General features: G+C 32.8%; 1 protein-coding gene across 8 annotated transcripts in view; it reads right to left on the bottom strand.

Annotated features, from left to right (window-relative positions):
• Window positions 1-20,519, bottom strand: part of LOC129804648 (E3 ubiquitin-protein ligase Nedd-4) — a 47,820-nt gene that overhangs the window by 20,166 nt on the left and 7,135 nt on the right. For 2 of the 8 annotated variants that reach the window (XM_055852169.1, XM_055852174.1), the window contains exons 2-5: window positions 15,711-15,790; window positions 7,410-7,530; window positions 7,113-7,282; window positions 605-980 (exon numbers count right to left, since the gene is read on the bottom strand). In XM_055852169.1, the coding sequence (XP_055708144.1) occupies window positions 605-980; window positions 7,113-7,282; window positions 7,410-7,530; window positions 15,711-15,790 (747 nt within the window). Of the gene's footprint in view, window positions 1-604; window positions 981-7,112; window positions 7,283-7,409; window positions 7,531-15,710; window positions 15,791-16,529; window positions 16,860-20,519 lie in introns of those variants that run through there. The other 6 variants (XM_055852170.1, XM_055852175.1, XM_055852176.1 and 3 more) reach the window with 5 other exon arrangements.

The raw sequence follows: 20,519 nt of genomic DNA, 5'->3' as shown, positions 1-20,519 counted from the left end.
CTTATCCGAAAGTCCTTAATAAGTAAATAGATAAGATTTTGCCAGAGGTCAGTTCTCCATTTCGGATTGCCGATGCAACCAGACCATAAATTGAGCCACTAATGCTTCCTCTGTCCTCTTAGCGTCTTAGCGTTGGCGACCAACCTACTCCGGAAAATTCAGTATGATAGGAGGGTAATAGACTAATAGAAAGCCACCTAAACAAATTATAAACCAATTTTTCGATTTCTCAATGAGGTCTGTTATCACGAAGCCGGCGGTAGACGCTCACTGATTATTTGAAAAATACATAAGTTCTATTTTCCAAATAATACCAAAAAACCTTGCGAAAATCAGGAAATAACTAGGTAACACTGCAAAAATTCTGCAAACACTCAACAACAACTTATCTATGAAACATCCAAGATATGTACCCCTTGTCAATTTGCAAATTTTTGTATGAGATAAGAGCGGTGTCGAAAGAAGGTGTTTCTGTGTCACAATAAATCACACAAAAGTACGAAAAAAAAACACATTTCCAATGTGTTGCAATAAGATAACAACAATAAAAAAAAATGTGATAAAAAAGAGGGGAAAGGGACAAAATAGTAAAAGAAAAATTTACCTGATTACTCCTAGAATCCGATTCATCTACACTGATATGGAAGCGTCGATGGAATTCAGCTGCAGCGTTATTCATCTCCTCCTCGGAGACACTGTTGCTAGTGAGTGCCGTGGGCCTCTCCCACTGGGTCGTGCGTGCAATATGATTAACGTAGTACGTCCTACCGTTGGCGTCCTGACGCTCCTCCCAGCCCTGGGGCAGAGCCTCAACGCCCGACGACCCAAACAAACTCGATGCATTTAACGGAGTCGCCGACCCATCACTATTGCTGGCTCCGTCATCCACAATCTCCCAATCGGACGTCTCACTGGTCGAATCCAGATCCCGTATGAAAGCGTGATAGATATCTAAAGTGCCACGAACTCGCGATCGGGCACTAAATACACATACACCCATCTGTTAATCCCCATTGACAAAACAGCCAAATTGACGTGGAATTGAAGAGAAATACACAAAAAAATAAACCAACTTCACAAATTCAAATTCAGCCACACCAACTATCTCCAAAATTCAATAATTTCTCAACACTTCAAACTTCCAATATATCTTCAACATCCAAACACTATCAATGTTTCCTTTTTTTCTCTCTCTCTGAATGTTTGAAAGAAAACAGAGAGAAAATACTCAAAAAAAATACGCTTCTCTAAACAAATAAGAAGCAACAGAGTTTTTTTTTTTTTGGTTCACTCTATCTCTCTCTCATCATCATCATAATCATCACAGAGCTTAACTACTGTAACTTATCTGGCTCACCTGTTAGTTCATTCAAATGCAAAAATAAATTATAATTTTGCCATTGATCTCCACGAAAATTCATGCTGTAATGGGGTTATAATCAAACAAAACAAAGCATCTGATATTGAATATTGCAGGGTATGACAAGTTTTTTTTAATACAATTTTACTTGTTTTAAAAATTAAATAAATTAATTAAACATTTCATTTTCATTTGAGTTCTATTAATTTAAAACAATTGAGAATTATTTTGAAAAAAAAATACAGTTAGCCGAGACACATTCCTACCAGAAACCAGTTTCAAAATTTCTCTGTACTAAATTCCCATTTCGATTATTTTTCTCAAAATCGTTCTGATTCAGTAGGCCGACTTATAGAAGGCGGGATCTGAATAACGTTCTCACCCGTAAACTTTCGCCATTTAGAATTTAAGCCCAAAAAATTATTTTTTTGTATCGTTTTTGACCCTTTTTTGACATTGTGGTAGGGGAGACTGGGGCAAAATTTGTCAAAACGAAAATTTCAATATTCACTATTTTCTAAAATAAAAGAGACTGAGGCTTGAAATTTTTATTATAGCCTTCATGAACCTTCTTAAACTTAGAAAGTTTCAAGGGATTCGAGGAAGGATCATGTAAAATAAAGAATAATGAAATTTTAAGCCCTATTTTTAGAATATTTGGTTTACAGAAAATATCAATACTAATTAGCTCAATTTAAGCACATTTCTCGTTAAGATAGAGAAAAATTATCTTCGACAAAGTTGTAGAGGAATAAATTTCCTATAAAAATATGTCTAGGGGATGGTTTGGCACTTTAACGAAGGGGCAGTTTCGTTTTTCATGATTATATTATACACCTTTTTGAGGAATAAGCTAAAACCTTTATGTTACTAAGGTAGTACCTGAGTCTCATGTCCACTAAAATTATAAACCTTGTAGAACTCGTAGTTTGAGTTCTACAATTGATTTTATAAAATTGCATGAAATCGAAACTTTTCGGGATTCAAGATTTTCAGCAATTTTTTAACTGTAGGAATTGTTTACCGAAATAACATAGTTGAAATAATTTTCTAATGGTTTCATGATAATTGTAAGATATATATCGTGGAATTTATTTCAATATATTTGTGGCAATAATTTTTAAAATGTTGAAAATACAAGTGGGGAAGTTTAATGGTGGCTCTTGTAGCAGTTTAACGGAGTGTGTTATTGTAGTTTTGTCGGAAGAGGTGCTGCATATGCTGAATGTTTACATTTTGCATTTGACAACCTAACCTCTAAGAATTCGGGAGATTTGCATGTGTTCGATTTTGTTTCACTTGTCAAAATGGTCAGGAATTATAAAAAAAGAACAGATTGTTGCTCATTTTCTGAGGAAGGAGTGAGTGCAGCTCTGAATGATGTTTTTAAAAAGTTAAAAAGCTTGATGTGTGCTGCAATTTTTTATGGAATAAACCAAAACACTGCATTGAAGGTGGAGGAGTTTGAAAAAAACTCTTCGAGACAGGCAAGCAGATATTCAAGAAGTTTCCCATGGAATGGGCTTGAGAAATTCAGAAAATAATACGAAATACTCAAGCCATCAGGTATTTACAACTGCCCAAGATCTTTTGGTTGAATACTTGCTTAAAAGCTCAAAACTGCAATATAAACTTACAATAGATGGACTAAGAGAATTAGCTTATTCTTTTGCATCACGTCTAAACCGCAAGATGCCACCAAATTGGGTTAAAGAACAAAAAGCTGGCAAAGAGTGGGGTATATCATTCATCAAAAGACATGGATATATTTTGCAGAAATATGCTTTTTCCTTAAAATTCCATATTTTTCCGTGATTTTCTGGATTCGTCCCTTTTCAGATGTCTCTCTTTGAGAAAACCCGAAAATACGAGAAAATTCTGTAAAAAATTGCAGCTTTATTTTTATTCTAGAAATGCAAATTCCCTCAAAAAATTTTAACAGTTAATAAGAGACGGCACTATATTTTCCGCAAGGGGCGTTACAATCGTCGCAAAGAGTGCTGACGATTGCCGAAAGTAGTCGTATTGTGATATAAAAAATTATTTAGTTGATTCGTTTGTGATATTGTGCTGTTTTAGGATCATCTTTGATATGAAATTTCAATCTTTTAAAAGAAATACTTAAACTAAAAGTTATATTATTCATACAGAATAATGCCCAACGCACAATGACTTTTGTTTTGTAAACATGTTTTCGAAACTGCCTATGAGAGTGAGCGAGATGACTAGATCTAGATCTCACTCCCTCTCACAGGAAGCTCTGAAAACATGTTTACAAACAAAAGTTATTGTGCGCTGGGCATAAAATTTATCATTTTTAATTTTGAATTGATAGTGAAAATCGGCTCAAATCATGGTCCGTTAAAGTGCCCCTTTTTCTTGTTAAACTGCCCCATGACGGGGCAATTTCACCAATTGTGCAAGTATTTATTAATCGTCATTTTTGTAAAAAAAATATTTATTTCTTTTGATTGGTAGTAGAACTTTTACAAAGTTGATACCCATATAAAACGCCTAGTGCTAGGCCTAGTGCCTAGGACTATTATTGAAACAAGTGCAAAGTTGGAAGTGCAATTTCGGGGTGAAACTCCCCCACCCTCCCCTATTTGATATTTTTAACGTTTGCGAGAGTAAAACGTTACAAATTATCCGAAGACTGACAAAACTTGCCCCAGCAATTTTGAGAATCTCCACAAAATCGACTTTTAGAAAATGATTCGAAAATCACATTTCTTTCGAGATAGAGGAAAATAGTCTTCTGCAATGTTGTAGAGCAGTAAATTTCCTATAAGAATATGCTCATTATTAAACGTTTAAGTTTTCTCACAGCTCGTGAAAGAATTAAATATGCGTTTTGTCAAGTTTTGCCTCAATTTCCCCTACTTGCCAATCTGATCGGGCATCCGAGACCTGTCAATTTTGAGCTGGATAGTTTTTTGAACTATAGCTCAATTCTTGACAGGTGATAGCCAAAATCTATCATTTTTTTTTCGAAAACGTCGAAAACTCAAGCACCTACAGCAGTTCAAACTTTCTCTGTCAAAAAAAAAAAAAACAAAAACAAAAAAACGATCTTTAACCACCCTTTAAGGACGATTGGAACACCGGTGTCCTATAAAGAAAACAATTTTTCCTGACTACCTAAATTTATGTTTTTCTTATATTTGTACGTAATTGCAAAGTAGAAGGTTGAAGGAATCTAGGATATTGTTGCAAGTCTACAGCGTCTACAGCTATTTGCTATATAGTAAATTTTTAAGCTCAAAAATGGCGAATTTTTAAATATTCATATTGAAAATTAATTTTAATTATTTTTTATACTTCCAATTTTTTTTAAGCAAAACCGTTTTAGAACAAGAAATTTGACAAGAAACTGCAATACTGAAACATAATATTTTTCTTTGCAGTGAAAATTATCTGTCATTGGTATCGTCAGAAAAATTACTTACATTTCTGAGCTATTTTTATCCCTATCGTTCATAGAGGCAAAAAATAGACCAAATCAGACTCTGATGGCTTTTCGAAGGTTAGATGTAATACGTTTCACAAGTTTTGTTTATCAGTTTCATTTTTATTGCTGATTTTTGGTCAGCGAAAACTGTCTCGTCGTTAAAGAGTTAACGAAAATTGCTCCCAAAGTGCAAAGGCCTTCAAACGTAAAGTAGTTGTCAAAAGTTTGTTGCCTCATGTATTTTGAGAAACAACAATGTTGAACAACTTTTGGAAAACAATTATTTTTTATATGTAATAAAATGAAATATTTTTTCGAAATACATAAATAAGATCTACGGATAACAGGCTACTAATTTGCAAAAAGAAAAATTGGAAAAAGTAATTTTTTCTATCATTTTTTCCCAAAATTCAATTCAATTTATTCAATTGAATTGAATTGAATTACCATAGACAACTTTAGAAATATCCAAACCCACCATTTGCCTCTAAAATGACATAAACTAAAAATATAGCCGGTGTATTTTAGGTTAGTTGCATGTTTTTGACCATTTTGAATTACTTTTTCAAATGAGGCAACAAACTTTTGACAAATTAAAAATGATCCACTTTGGGAAAAAAAAATTTTGTATGGTATTAAATTTTTTTTTTTTCGAAATACATAAAGAAGATCTACGGATTACAGGAAATTCATTTGCAAAAAGAAATATTGGAAAAAGTAATTTTTTCTATGATTTTTTGCACCTGGTTTCCCGATTACGCATGAGGCAACAAACTTTTGACACCTAATGTACAATGTCTAATCTGGGGGGTTCGTGGTGCAATTGGTAAGAGCGTACGGCTCTTGAACTGTTCCAGTTGTTAGTTCTAGTCCTGTCCGGTGTAAATGATTGAAGCGTCTGAATGGACATTTTTCCCGAAAAATTGTAAAATTAATAATGAATTTCTAAACTGAACAATGTACAAAATGGCAGAAATAGCCCAGTACATCAAAATAAATATAAATAAATAAAATAATAATGTCTAATCCAAGGGTGAGCAAGAACCGTTTGAAACCAAATAGACGTCAAAATAACTTTGTCCAGGTAGCGTTTTGACCATTTCATTAACGTACAATTTTCATTTGACGTTTGTTCAGTTTCAAACGGTTCTTGCTCACCTCGGTCTAATCTATTAGACAGCCGACATCTTCAAATTGTACTTGATTTTTTTAGCTCATGTGACCTAATGTTTATGAGTAAAATTTTTCTAACTGCGACTCTGTCAAATGTAAATTGACGTCTGTCAAGTTTCAAGCAAGATCTGTCAGGTAACTCGCACTTTGCAATTAAGATATTTCAAACTGTTGTCTATATATTTGACACATCTGACAAATGACAGTTCAATCTGTTAACTTTAGCCGGAATTTTTTAACTGACTAAATCTGTCAAAACACTGTCAAAATTACATCGAACCAGGTGACTTACATCAATTTTTATCTTAAATCCTTCAATATACATCCAAGAAAATTCAGAGTTTCAGTTATAAGATTTCTAATATTTCTGTCGAGTTAAAAATTACAAATTCAACAAATGATTTTTTTAAATTTCATTATCATTCTTTTTTATTCTAAATATTTCATTAACCCTGAAAACTTTTGCCATCAACTGTTAAATGGAATAAAAATCAATTTCAATGCGTATTTTTCTCAAACATCTCAATACAATTTTTCCTTTCAGCACAAAAACATTAATTGTTCACTAAACTAAATTCGTGATAAAGCAATTATTCATTTAATACGCCTTCTGGAATTGATTATTCCGTCAATTCAAAGGTGAAGTAAAAACAACAATATGAAAGATCTCTCAAAACTTACAAAATTGTTACAATAGGAGAAAAATCACGACATTAATTGCTGAATGAAATCATCTTCTCTTCTAGAAAAAGAAAATGATGTCAGTTGTCAGAAATTAATTATTAAAAAAAAAAACTGGAAATCTTCAGATGCTTTGTTAATCATCAAAAATAAATAAATAAATAAAATGTAGCCATTCAACGACATTGCAAAATTATATTAGATTTTTGCAAAGAACCATCGCATGCAATTTTTCATTAAATGCACAGCCCATGAAAAATGCAAATAATTCTTTTCTCTCGGAGAGTTTTTAGCCCAAAAAAACAAAAGATTATTTTGCATTCAACATCGAACTCAAGTGATAGAAGAAGGATTTGAGGGAGGTTTGTATGTTTTTTTTTTGTAATGAAAAGAAAGAGAGCAAAATAATTAGAACAAAAAATCAGAGCTGAAGCCAAATTAACCTACCCAACTGACCTGCGTGGTCGAAGGGGGTAACTTTTTGGTGGAATTGTTCGACCTTCCTGTTCCTTGGGCAAATTCACCAGCGTCAATTCAACCATCCCCAGAAAATCGTCCCTTGTCAGACGATTCTCATCGAACACTTGGAACACCAATTTGTGCTCTCCAGGTTTCACCTAAAATAAAAAACAACCCCAAACAAAAAGAAAACCATTGCAATATCAAATGGGAAACTCCTAGAAAATCCTTAGCAATTTCTTAGCACAAAAATCCACAACAACACCAACAAAAACAACAACTCACCCGAAAGACAAATTCTTCATTCCATTTAGGGTTCAAGGTTTTCTTTTTGGTCTTTGTAAGTACTGAATCGATGTTAACGTTGCCATTTATCGTGTTTAAATCAATTCTCACATACGGATCACTGTATTAAAATTGAGGAAATGGGAGAGAAGAAAAAAAATAAAAACACTATTTAGTACGGTGTAAACAACAAATTAATTTTCTATAACGTCGTTGTTGTACATTGAGTCTCAATAATAAATCCATTATTTTATAGTAGGAATGGTTCATGAACATGATATGACCACAAATCAATGTCAGTGATTGTTTTAGAATCCATCACATGCAGGGTTTCTTTTGCAAAATAGAATATCAAAATATTTTTGGATTGTAATCAATGGATGAGTAAGAATTTTGTGCTAAAACAAAAAGATGCAGGAAATGAAACAAAAAGCTATGGAATTAAATATTTCAAGAGAATTCTTGTGAGTCAAATTTAAATGTTTCATCACTTTAGCAAATGAAATATTCTTAGTGAATCATGAAATGTGATTACGGTCCTTTGAATTGTGGGGAAATCCATTTAAACTACTCTGAATGTAACTCAATAAACAAAAACTTTAGGTAGGTAATGGTATAGAGTGGTTATAATAATTGATAGGTAACTAACCCAAAAGTTTCCCATTCTATGTTCTACCAGCAACTAAATATTCTCACTGAAATTATTGTTTGTTTAAACAACTTTTTAATCATGATCGATATTACTGTAAAGATCAATTACAATTTTAAAGTAACTATATGTTTTCTTTAAAGATAATTGCTTAAATAAAAGAGGGGTTATGTTAAAAAAGGGGTGGCAAAGCGTCCCAGGCTTTGCGAAATGCTCGAACTCGTGATTAAGATGCTATTACCTCAAAAGTACTTTCGCATCATTTACCGTTTACCGGTACTTAACCGATTTGAATCGAATCATAAATCTCTCAATAGATTCCACAAAATAGTTTAAAGAGTAATAAAAATTATATTCGAACAAGAATTACTTATCGGTAAATAATCGGTTCATTACCGGTTCACAACCGATTTGAACCGACTTATAAATCACTCAAAATATTTCCCAAAATACACCTCAGGAGTAATTTAAGTGAATTTCGCATAAAAATTATTTATCGGTTATCAACTGGTTCATTACCGGTTCGAAACCGAGTTTTATAGAAAATTCCAAGACCTTTCCAACCACCCCAAACATGTCCCCATTCGCTTGATAAATGCGGTCTCTAGAGTCTTTTTAACCTTTGACCTTGAAAAACCGTTATTAGGAATTATTCAACGGTATTATCATCTAAGGACGAAATGTCCGCCTGGGTCATCTCTAAAACATATCCAAAAATGAGAAAAAATCACACGACGCGTTTTCGAACAATCCAAAAAAAAAAAAACATGGTTTTGGAGGGAAAGGGAAGGGGTGTTGGGAAAATGAAGGGCATGTTAACGATCCTTGGGTCGACTTATGAGGGGGTCCCCCTTAGGACCCAAGTCGCTATCTCTAACTGTTTGGCCTCTAGAGCTGATGACAGCCGGACCGACAGACGGACAGACGGTCAAACAGCGTGACGCCAAAAAACTCGATACTTCAGACTTCCAAAATTCTACCAAAATACTCCTCCTCTCCTATTCCTATCCGAAATATATATATAACTCAAAATCGAGGTATTATAATATACTGCTCTCTCCGTGGAGTTCGAGCAGTAATAAAATTGTATTATTTGTGTCCCGGTCAAAATCCCCGAAAGCAAAAATCCCGAATCCCGCGCTTGCTGAAGGCAAAGGGAATGCCTTGAGAAATTATTCTACACATTATCCTCCATATAATTTTATCCCTTTCAGAATTTTGAATATTCGGGACTGTGGCTATCGAGATTTTGGCCCTTTCGGGATTTTGACTTTTGGAATTTTGGCTTTCGAGATTTTGATTGCCTCCATATTATTTAACACGGTGATCAAAGATAACCCCAAAGAGAGTGCAATATGAGGGCACATTTTAAGTTGTAATTGCCGAAACGACTAACTTCACTAAATTATTACAAAATTTTGGATAGGGGAGACTGGGGCAAAATTTGTCAAATCTAAAATTTTAAAATTCGATATCTTCCAAAAGAAAAGAGACCGAGGCTTCAAGAGATATTTGCCCTTCAGGAGATATCAATTTTCATCGTCTTACTTTCTAAAATTTTTACAGGGGGGTGACATTAGCTCAACCATTTTCACCGTTTTCAAATCGGTTGTCAAGATATTTCGTAAACGCCTGAACCGATCTTTCTGAAATTTTTCACATTTCTTCTAGATATAGTTGGCTCGTACTTAACATGAGGGTTTTTAAAAGTATTAAAAATTTTGACGGATTTTACAGTATAAAGCATGTTAAAAAGTACAGTAGAGTCTCGCTATAGGCCATCGCTCTATAGTCCACAATTTATCGACCGTTGATTTCAAAACACTGATTTTATGTTAGGTTATGTTTTTTTGTACGCAACAAGCATAATTATTTTAATATTTTTGGCAAACTTTATTAAGTAGTTGTGATAATTGTGATCCATAATGGAGAGAGCAAGGACAAGTACCACAATCGTAAAGAAAGTGGAAGCCGTCGAGCAATTTCAATACTAAAAATCGTTGATAATTTTAAAAAATTACATGGACTATAGTGCGACCCAAGTGTCAAATTTGAAACCAAATATGGACTATAGCGAGACTCTACTGAATAGCTAAAAATTATCACTTTTTTGAAAAAGTTGTGCTAAAAATCGAAAAAAAAATTTAAAAGTCCTTCTGATTCATTCATATCCTAAAAGAAAATAAATTTTATGGATTTAAGATGAAGCTACTAGAAATAAAATCGTGAGAACGGAAAAAAATGAGGGTGTGATCATTTCCAAACGGTTCAATTTAGAACATTTTCCAAAAATTTTACGGTGAAATTATCTGCCAGGCCTACTCTATCTGATAGACGAAAATCTGAATTTACGAAATTTTATAGTTCAAAAATAAAAAATTGACAAAATTAAAATTTTTGTCCTATGTCAAACCCGCTTAAGTAAAACTGAGCCATATCATACTGTAATTTAGCTTCCCAATCTGTTTGTGGACTTAAATTATATCACGATAAGACTCAATTTTATTTAAAAACAGGTGAAAAATTCCAATTTCAAAGGTTACCCATTTTCAAACGTGCACCAATGAGAAACCGCAAAAAGTTAATTTTACACTTTCTGTTTTACTACTAAAACCAGGGGCATGACATTTCCTATATTTCCCATATATTTCTAGCGCGCCAAAAAAAACTTTTGAGTTTATTAGCTGTTTTCTGTCATTGTAAAATGAATTAGCAAAAATTCTAATACAAAATAAAAACCAATTTTAAAACAAAGAGGCAACCGAAAACCCTAAATTGGCAACCTACGTAGTTTTGAAGATAACTCGTGAAATGTAATACGAAAACAGGAAAAAATTTATACTAAAACTGGTCGCATTTTTCAGGGCTAATATTATGCACGATAATCGTTGTAGTAGTCAACTGAAAAGCTGAAAATTGAACTTTATGCTGTTTCATTTCGGTTAATTTTCAACTGTTGCATTATACAACGGTTAATCTTTGAAATTTCAACTCCAAAATAAGAACGAATTGAACGTATTTTGTTTCAATTAAGTGCCCCAAAAATATAAAACGATAATCGAATTAATCTTTCACTGTTTACTAAAATAGCACAACTATCGTGTGTAATGAGAGTAACACGATTATCTTTGTAATATTTTCAACGATTATCTTAGCAAAAATTCATTTATCAACAATTGTCGTGTGAAATTTCAAGTTTTAAGATGGAATATTACAACGATTATCATAGAACTCTTCTTTTAATTCATATTAGGGTTATCAAACTTTTGCCAATTGAATTAGAAAATTCTTTTTCACAGTAAAACGTATGTCAAAGGATAATCGTTGTAAAAATCAACCTCCGCCTGAAAGTTCATTTTTGCTAAGATAATCGTTAGAAATATTACAACGATGATTTTATTACTCCCATTAATACCAGATAATTGTAGTAATTTTTACTATGCAGCTTTTTTTGGGCAAAGTCCTAGAGAGAATCTCTCGGGCTTCCTCAAGAGGAATTTTATAACGATATGACAATGTCATATGACAAATTTGCGTTGTAAATTTGGGATCAAGACATTATTAAAGTACAGTGAGTGTCGACTGACTATTGCAAGAAATTATATGAGGCCCTAGACACACTTACGATTTAAGCTGAGGAACGGCTTAATGGGAAACTGGGGAATCTAATGGGAATTTAGTCAAATCATTATTTTTTTTTATTTATTTATTTATTTATTTATATACACATTCCATTTTTACAATGTACAGTCGGTTATTATATTTAAACAAATACAATATTAGCAATGAAAAAAGGAAAATCCCTCAAAGATGAATCCTCCATCATTGCAAACGATAGAGGGATATCTTTTGTTTTCGACTGCACACCGCAATTTTTATTTTGATTATAATTACCAGGAGCCCATCAAGCCCAATAACAAGTGAAAATATTTCTCACTTTTCCCTAATTTTGCAGCTATTGCACTGCGACTTAAACAAATTTGCTCGTAGCTCTTGTATAATTTTGACGAACATTATGAAATATGTATTTTTAGATAGCTTTTAACTCTTTCGCGTCCCACTTTTATTCAGCAGATGAATTCATGCAAAATTGAGTTTTTCCTAATGCTTTATGATCAAATATAATAGTTCAGAGAGGAAAAAAATTTTCCATTGCGTGAAAACTCGGAAAAACCCCGGGTCATATATGACCCTGTTGTCCTCAAGGGAAGTATATTTACCATTTTCAAAATCTATATCACGGGCTTTTTAAGAGTTTTTTTTGCTTGAAGTTACTAATTTGGCCAAAACCATGGCAAACTGGATTGTCTTGATAACCACTGTACTCCTGGTGTTCAAGGAATCTTCCTGGTAATCCCTTGAACAGTCACTGTCACAATATTTTGAGTGGTATTTGGCAAAAATAAACTTATCCACATATTTATTCACACACAATACAATTGCACAATATGAGACGCTTGCAGAATACTCTAAAATATTGCAAAATATGTTATAATTCATCAGATATAAGATGAAATGTCCAGGAGCAAGATGTCCCACCTGCATTTCACAAAGAAAAACAATGTCCCAACTACATTTCGCTGCAGGTTTGGGACGAAAACACTGTTACCCTTGGGGACTATAGGGTCATATATGACCCGGAAAATTCTACACGCTTTTCTGGAAAATTGAGAGTAATTTATTATATCAAAATATGCAATATACAATCTTTGGATATTCTATTTTGTATTTCTAAAGAACTTTTTGCTGAAAAAAATAAATAAATATAAAAAAAATTGAAAACGAGAAGTCATTTCACAAAGTTCAAAATTCGTGATTTTTGATCTCAAATATTTTCTTTTCCTGAATATCTGGAGTCTTGAGAAAATTAGCCAAGAATCTTACATCCTTCTATTATGATGTCATGCACAAAGCGATAGATTTCAATTAATGTAAATAGTCAAAGGAAATTGTTTTTTCCCCGGGTCATATATGACCCTAATGACGCGAAAGAGTTAATGCACGATTTCGAAGTATATCAGACTGATATGTCAATTCTCTTTAGGAAAAAACTTGCCATTACTCTTCAGTGCTTCTATGCAAAAATGTATGGAAAAATGAAATGTCGAGAGGCCCCTGATAATTACATTAAGCCGTTTCTCGACTTAAATCGTATGTGTGTTTAGGGCATAAATCTTTTTTTTAAAGTAATATATTAGATGAGAACATATATTCTGTCAGTAGAAGAGGTCGAAAGTTTGGAGTGGTATATCTTACCTTCTGATGAATATAATTGGATGAGTGAACTATTGTTAGAAAGCTTGGTTCATTAGCTCTTAGAATCTGGTATACTTAATCTGCTATGGATAAACCATGGTCATCCAGAACCATTTATGTCGAAGAAAACACTTTTTGCAACGTCTTTTTTGGCTATCTACTGCTGGGACCAGGAGTAACCCACAATTCTCGCACAAAGACTATTTGTTAGAGGAATTCAAAGGTTATAATTTGTGGAAGAAACTTTTTTTTTGGACATCTTACTTTTTTTTATTCATCGACTTTTGCAAGAGTTTTGAAATGTTAAACGCAAGGAAAAAATTACAGAAATCGTTCTATCCCATTTTATGGACAAATTGTTGAAGATATCGACTTGAAATATTTTGAGTACCCCCCATAAGTTGATCCAAGGAATTTAAATGTCACTTTAGTTTCATCCTCAAGTCTATCCTTCCCCTCCAGAAACCACTTTTTTAGGAATATCTCAAGAACCAGTCCATTGATGCATTTCATTTTTGGATATGTTTTAGAGAGTGTCCTAGCGGACATTTCATCCATACCTCTCAAAGACGTTCGACCTCTTTTTCTTGCACATGCTAATAATCTGTTCAGAAGAGTAGAATTTATTCTGGTCAATTTTCTGACCAAAGAGACAAAGTTAGCGACTTTGATTGTTCTGAGTACCCCCCCAAAAGTTATCTAAGTTAATCTAATTCGAAAAAACGCATGCATTTGCCTCTCATCCCACTCCTTCTCCTCCAGAAACCACTCTTTTGAGAATATCTCAAGAAATAAACCATCGATCCTTTCCATTTCGTCCGAACATTTCGTCCTCAGACACAAATATCATCCAGAAATTTTTTCTTAGAATTTAGAAAATAAGTGTTTAAACTCTTGTACCAGTGAATTTCGACATAAAAAAAACTTAACCAAGTAAAAATTGATTAAGCTTGTAAAAAATTTCAAGATCTATCAAATAAACCACATTCTGTCTAAATCCGTTAAAAATGCACTCTCTTAGGGCCCAAATAGACTCAGGCTGATCCTCTTCTTCTTTTTCTTCTATTTTATGTAAGGCTGTCGGACTCACTCGCGGGTCCATATAGCCAATAGGCTGATCCTCGAAAATATTTAGCCTGTAAAATTTGACAGTACAGATTTATCCCAAACTGTCATACACTGAGGGCTTAGAATGATCGATTAGAAGTCCTTAGCATAAATTTCCTTTATCTAATCCTTTACTGCCAAATTTTACTGGCTAAATATTCTCGAGGATCAGCCTGTGTCTATTTAGGCCCTTACGGAGACTATTCATTGGCCTTGGAAATTCCAAGAAGAAATTTAATAAATTTAATAAAAATTCTCGACCGAAGGAATGTGCCACAACACTCTTCATGGTGTCTGCTACTGGCCAACTTGTTCCTCCAATGGTTGTTCATAAAACTGATATTGCACTAAATTTTGGCGTTCACATTAAATATTAAATGAAATAATCCAATAAAAATTTTAAAAATGTAATAAAAAATATTTTTTCGTTTTAATATGCTTGCAAATTGAGTGATCCAATTAAGAGACCATTTGACCCAATTAGCGAAGAGGCGATCCTGGGCGATCCACTTAGTGAACGCTAACTTATTTCAGTATTATCATTATTTTATAAATTTTCTTTAAAATTATTTATAATTTTCTTTATATTATGTTTCTGAATGAAACAGTGAATAATTCTATGAATTTAGAAGAAGTAAGAAAGAATTTCATCAGTCCAAAAACAAGCGTTTAAGTAGCACTCTTCGGAACACGATCCGGTTACCGCACCTTACTATAGACATAATTTTAAATTTGTCATATGACATTGTCATACTGCTACAGAATTCCCCTACTGGGAGCGAATAAAAAAATGAGTTATCCGTTTTTTCTTTCATATTTTGCTTCACAATCTACGCTACCACCTACCCAAAGAGGAACCGCAAAGCATGTGATGACACTTGATTTCAATCTGTCTCTCATTCTATTCTACGCAAAACTACTTAAATCTGGTTAATGAATAATTATTAAGGAAATGACACAAAAACTGTGTCAGTCAGCATCAATTGCTTTTTGCACGAGACTCTATTCTGCCGTGAATCCCAACTGATAACGGCAAACTAAGTTATTTTTCTAAGAGGCTTTCCCCGACAAATCAATCAACAAACGGAAGAAAAACTCTTTCTCAAAATATCGTAATTTCTGAGCTCTGAACATGCTTCGAGTGTAGAAGGATGGTGTGAAAAATGAAGCGTGTGGAAAATAATCAATAGGTTTTTGGATTTCCTCAAGGTCGTTTTGTGGTAATTATCATGCAATGAAAATGATTCTTTTTTTTTCAGAAGGCGGAAGAACAAAGAATAGGAACTTACCTAGCACCGAAAATATCCTTTTTGGCCAAAGTATGTCCAGCTATCACTTTGATCCTAATCTGACTAGTTCCTTCTTCACTCTGCAATGAACAATACCCAAACACCAAGACAGAATTTTTGATTATTTATCACTCAGGAAAAAAAAAAGTATAAATAAATAAAGAAGATTCGCGGGAAAATTGGCTGTTAGCAAACAATTTAACATGGAAATTGATTAAGAAACCATTGATAATTGGAATGTTTTTGTATGACTCTATCGTCAAAAAATCGTCTCGTGTCCTCCACAGACATTTTCCTCACAATTTTGCAATTAAAGCGGAAAGGCAGCAAAAATTTATTTAAATAAATATCAAGAAAAAAATTGAGAACGTGATAAGAATTGTTTTTTTTTACTCTTTCTTATGCTCTTTTGTCACTTTCACAAAATAAACAGAAAATTCACGAAGAAATATAAAAATTGCAGACGGTAAGAAATTCACAATTTTTTTTATCAATTTTATCACAATATTTCTTAATGATAATAAAATCTTATTTTTGATGGATCAAAAATTAAAAAACGCTCTCTTGAGAGTAAAAGAGATGATTCATCCCTCTCTCTCTCTCTATCTGTCTCTCGCTCTCCGAAAGTCATGAATGTTTTGTGTCTTGGATAGAGACGAGAATTCGTCTCCTGGGAAAACATCTTGAAACGTCAGAGGTAAATTTTCTATGGCTTTTTTTTTCTCAACCCTCACGTTGAGATACCAAATGGAAATTTCACCCCCACACCAGAATACCATCCCCCTAACCCCCATTCAAGAAAATCAAATGAAAACTCACAGTATAACCATGCGATTCGGGCAAATATCCAAAAACGACATCATCAGCCATTGCGAGATCTCACGTCGTTCTTTTTTTTTTTGCTCAACACACCCGAAATTTTTCTCAGTGCACTTTTTTCGATGGATTTTACGCACTTTTTCCCACACCCAAGGCCTATTTTCCACCAAATCACACAATCACAACATCTAGAGAATGACTTTGAGTACTTTTCACTAATTTTTCAGCCCAAATAAACGGGAAAATTAGGGAAAAAAGTCACACAAACACCGCGTCTCAAGAATTTTTATGACGGCTCTCTCTCACTCTCCTTTTCTCTCTTCTGTCACTGAAACGTCATTTTCGAAGATTCCCCTTCAGTCGCACACTTTCCGAAAATTCGAAATTCTAGTTCAGGGCGGTTCCAGGGGGATGAAACACTTTAGACGAGTTTCATTCATATTTCTCAATTTTATACACGGTTGAAAAAAGTGCGTAAATCCCAGATTGTAGAAGAACATTTAACCCATTAGCACTCACGCATAAATTTTATTTTTTTTTAGTTGAAAAGTGATATTAACTGTTTTTTTTTTAATTTCCAGACACTCTAAGTAATTATTAAAAAAATATTTGCTGCTCACAAAACTTTTTTTCTATTTCTCCTCAAAATTTCAAAAATATTTACCCAATTCGTTGGATTAGATTAAAAATAATCCTTATTCTATAAATATAAAATGATATGTGTCAATTCAAAATGAATTAAGCTTTTGGTTTAGTATTAAATGAACAATAAACTCTTTATGTATATCGTCAGTTGAATCAACATTTGTCATAACTTCCTTTTGACAACTTTTCAGAAGACAAAATTTTCTTTTCAGCTTTATTTTTCTTAAAAAAGTGCCCTGCTGAATGCGATACTTTTGAATCAAAATAATAAAACTGACAGTAATAAAATAATAAATTATATCGGAAAAAACACCATAAGATTTTATCGTAACTTCCAATGTATGAAGCTTCAGGAAGTTACGACAATTTTCTAAAATGCGTTACAGTAGACTCTCGCTAATTCGGCTCTTTTAAGATCGGGCTACTTTTTAATTCGGGCAGCGGTTACATTTGAAAAAAGTTTGTTGTCATTTTTCAAGTTTGATTATGATTATCAAATGAATCAAACATGCTCAAATTTGGCATGGTTTGTCTCAGTTTTGATGTGATTTTGCATTATTGAGGGATTTTCATGCAATTTACGTTATATATGAGTGTGTAAACTCAATATCTAAATGCACATGAATAAAAATCGTTGCATTTCAAAAAGTTTGTCGCCCGAATTTCTGTCTAATCCGGCTGACATTTCGGTCCCATATGCCCGAATTTGAGAGAGTCTACTGTATATCAATTCGATTTATTTTAGTGATAATAAACGCCTGTATTTGACTAAATTAGCCAATTAAGGGGGTAAGTGGATTTGAGGGCTTCAAAAAATCGATTTTTTTATTTGCTTATTAAATAGGATAATAAGTAAAGAACATTTTCTGAAAATCTCAAGTCAATCGGAGTAAAACTCTCGAAGGTAGAGCAGTTTTAGTTATGCAATCCGCCCGCCCGCATATTGTTGCAAAACTTTAAACGCATTTTTCTCAAAACACCATTTTCAAAATCGGTTGTAAAGATATTTCGAAAACTCCTGAACCGATCTTTTTAAACTTTGCGCACTTCTTCTAGATATATAGTTGGCTCGTGCGTAACATGAGTATTTTTAGAAATATTGATTTTGACGGAGTTTATAGTATAAAATATGTTAAAAAGTGGCTGAAAATTATTACTTTTTTGAAAAAAGTTGTTACAAAAATCGAAAAAAAATCCTACTGTTAAGCACTAGCCACATTCATATCCTAAAAGAAAACACTAGTTTTATGGATTTAAGATGAAGCTGCTAGAAAAAAACGTGACAACGGAAAAAATGAGCGTGTTATCACACCATTTCTCAACGGCTCAATTTTGAAAATTTTCCAAAAATTTTCCAGTGAAATTATTTGCCAAGGCCTACTCTATCAGATAGACGAAAATCTGAATTTATGAAATTTCATAGTTCAAAAATAAAAAATGGACAAAATTATTTTTTTTCCTATGTCAAACACGCTTACCCCCTTAAAGCATTTATTATCCCTATCTCTAAAAGCTTTTATTTAATAAGTTTTGCTGAATAAATTTTGTGTGTCGCCCCCGTCGCTTCGCTTCTTTTTCTTTGAATTATTGACAAATGGGCAGAAAATATGTACGTATTTTTTCTTAAAAATATTCAATTTACAACATTAAATTTTGTATTATCCACATCCACACTGTTTTCGGACAATTGGAAAAGTGTGTGAATGTCTCATTGAGAAATATTACAATTTTGTTGAAAATTACAAGTAAAACTTGTAAACTAAAGAAATTACTGCAAATACTGATTTGAGAAAATTTTGTATGCAAATTTGTCATAACTTCACCAAAAATGGAAGTTACGACAAATACTGATACATCTGACGATTTACTGACGATTTTCTCAAAACTTCAAACATTATTGGTTCAAATCGTTGGTTTAGATTGCGATTTATCCTACTTCTATCGAAATTGCCTAATGTCAAGGCAAAAAGAGATTTGAATTAGTCATTTTGGGCATTTGGCTTTGGCATTGAATCAGCTCATTATACATGATTTTTTAACATAAATTGTTTTTATTGTGCAAATTAAGACAAAAATAGTTTTTCTGACGACGATTTCTTTTTAACCCATTTAGTCAATATACTAGAAATACCGGGGTTAGAATGTTTATATTTTGAAATTAGTTCCCTACAGACTTTTTCGAAAAGAAAAATCTATTATGCGGGAGCAGGGAGCCGTTGTCAAACACGAGTCTTAACAGCCTTGTGGTGTTTTTTGTTGAAGCCAAATCTCGCATTTACATACAGATTCATATCGGATTTTTTTCTGAATTCGTACCAGTTACACGAAATATCTAAAAAGCAGGACTGGGCCCCTTTTGTAACACTGGACCCCCTTTCTTTGGATCCCTTTTGTGACAGTCAAGTCGGGTGTCACACTGCCCATAAACCGAACGCTCTTTCTTTCTGGCTTCAAATAGCTCCATATAAAACAGACAACTTGCAATATGATTGATTAATTCAATACAATCTCTATTGATTCAGATAGAGTAACTTTCCAAGAAAACAAATTAGCTACCAGAATTCAAGTCAGGAAGAGGAGGATGAAGGCCAATTTTAACAAATTCGATTGGATGTGAAATTTTCTACTAAACTTAAGTAACTAAAAATCAATTCTCATCAGCAATTTCAATATTAATTGTGCAGAAATAAATTATTCAAATTCATTTAGTTTGTGATTAATATAAAATATGCGATAGATGCGAATGGGTTAAAAACGATAAAAAAGATTTTAAGTTAAGTAAATAAGCAAAGAAAATTAGTCTTCGAATATGATACAAAAGAGTAGCTAACTAAGGTTCTATCCGATAAAAAATTACTTCCTTAGCAAATAGCACATTTACTCAGTTTAGAAATTAGGTACTATTTTACTAAAAGCGTGTAGAAAATAATATTCTGATGAAAAAAAAAACAAATTCGTATTACTTTACGTATTTTTCGAATTATTAGATAACTTTTCCTAGAACTTTATGCATATAACCTATAAATCTCTAGTGATAATCATTGGTTCTCTTTTGCGTAAATTTTATCTTTAATCTTATAGATGCCCAACGAATACCAAATGCAAAAATACAGTAAAACTTATCGAAATCAACATAAAGTCTTCACAAATCGAAACAAAATCTAATACATTTTTGTAAAAAAAAAATAAACTGTTTTAATTCTGAAATAAAATAAAAATCATAACTTTATTAAATTCTAAATAACAATATCTTGGAAATTTGCATAATTTCGAACCTTATCTTGATGTTAAAATTAAAAATAATATTTATATACTTTATTCACAAAAATAGGATCATAAGGAACA

This window comes from Phlebotomus papatasi, chromosome 2 (assembly GCF_024763615.1).
Source record: "Phlebotomus papatasi isolate M1 chromosome 2, Ppap_2.1, whole genome shotgun sequence".
In the NCBI taxonomy this organism is placed as follows: domain Eukaryota; kingdom Metazoa; phylum Arthropoda; class Insecta; order Diptera; family Psychodidae; genus Phlebotomus; species Phlebotomus papatasi.
The sequence above is the reverse complement of the archived record's forward strand: the minus strand, read 5'-3'. Positions and strand labels throughout refer to the sequence as shown.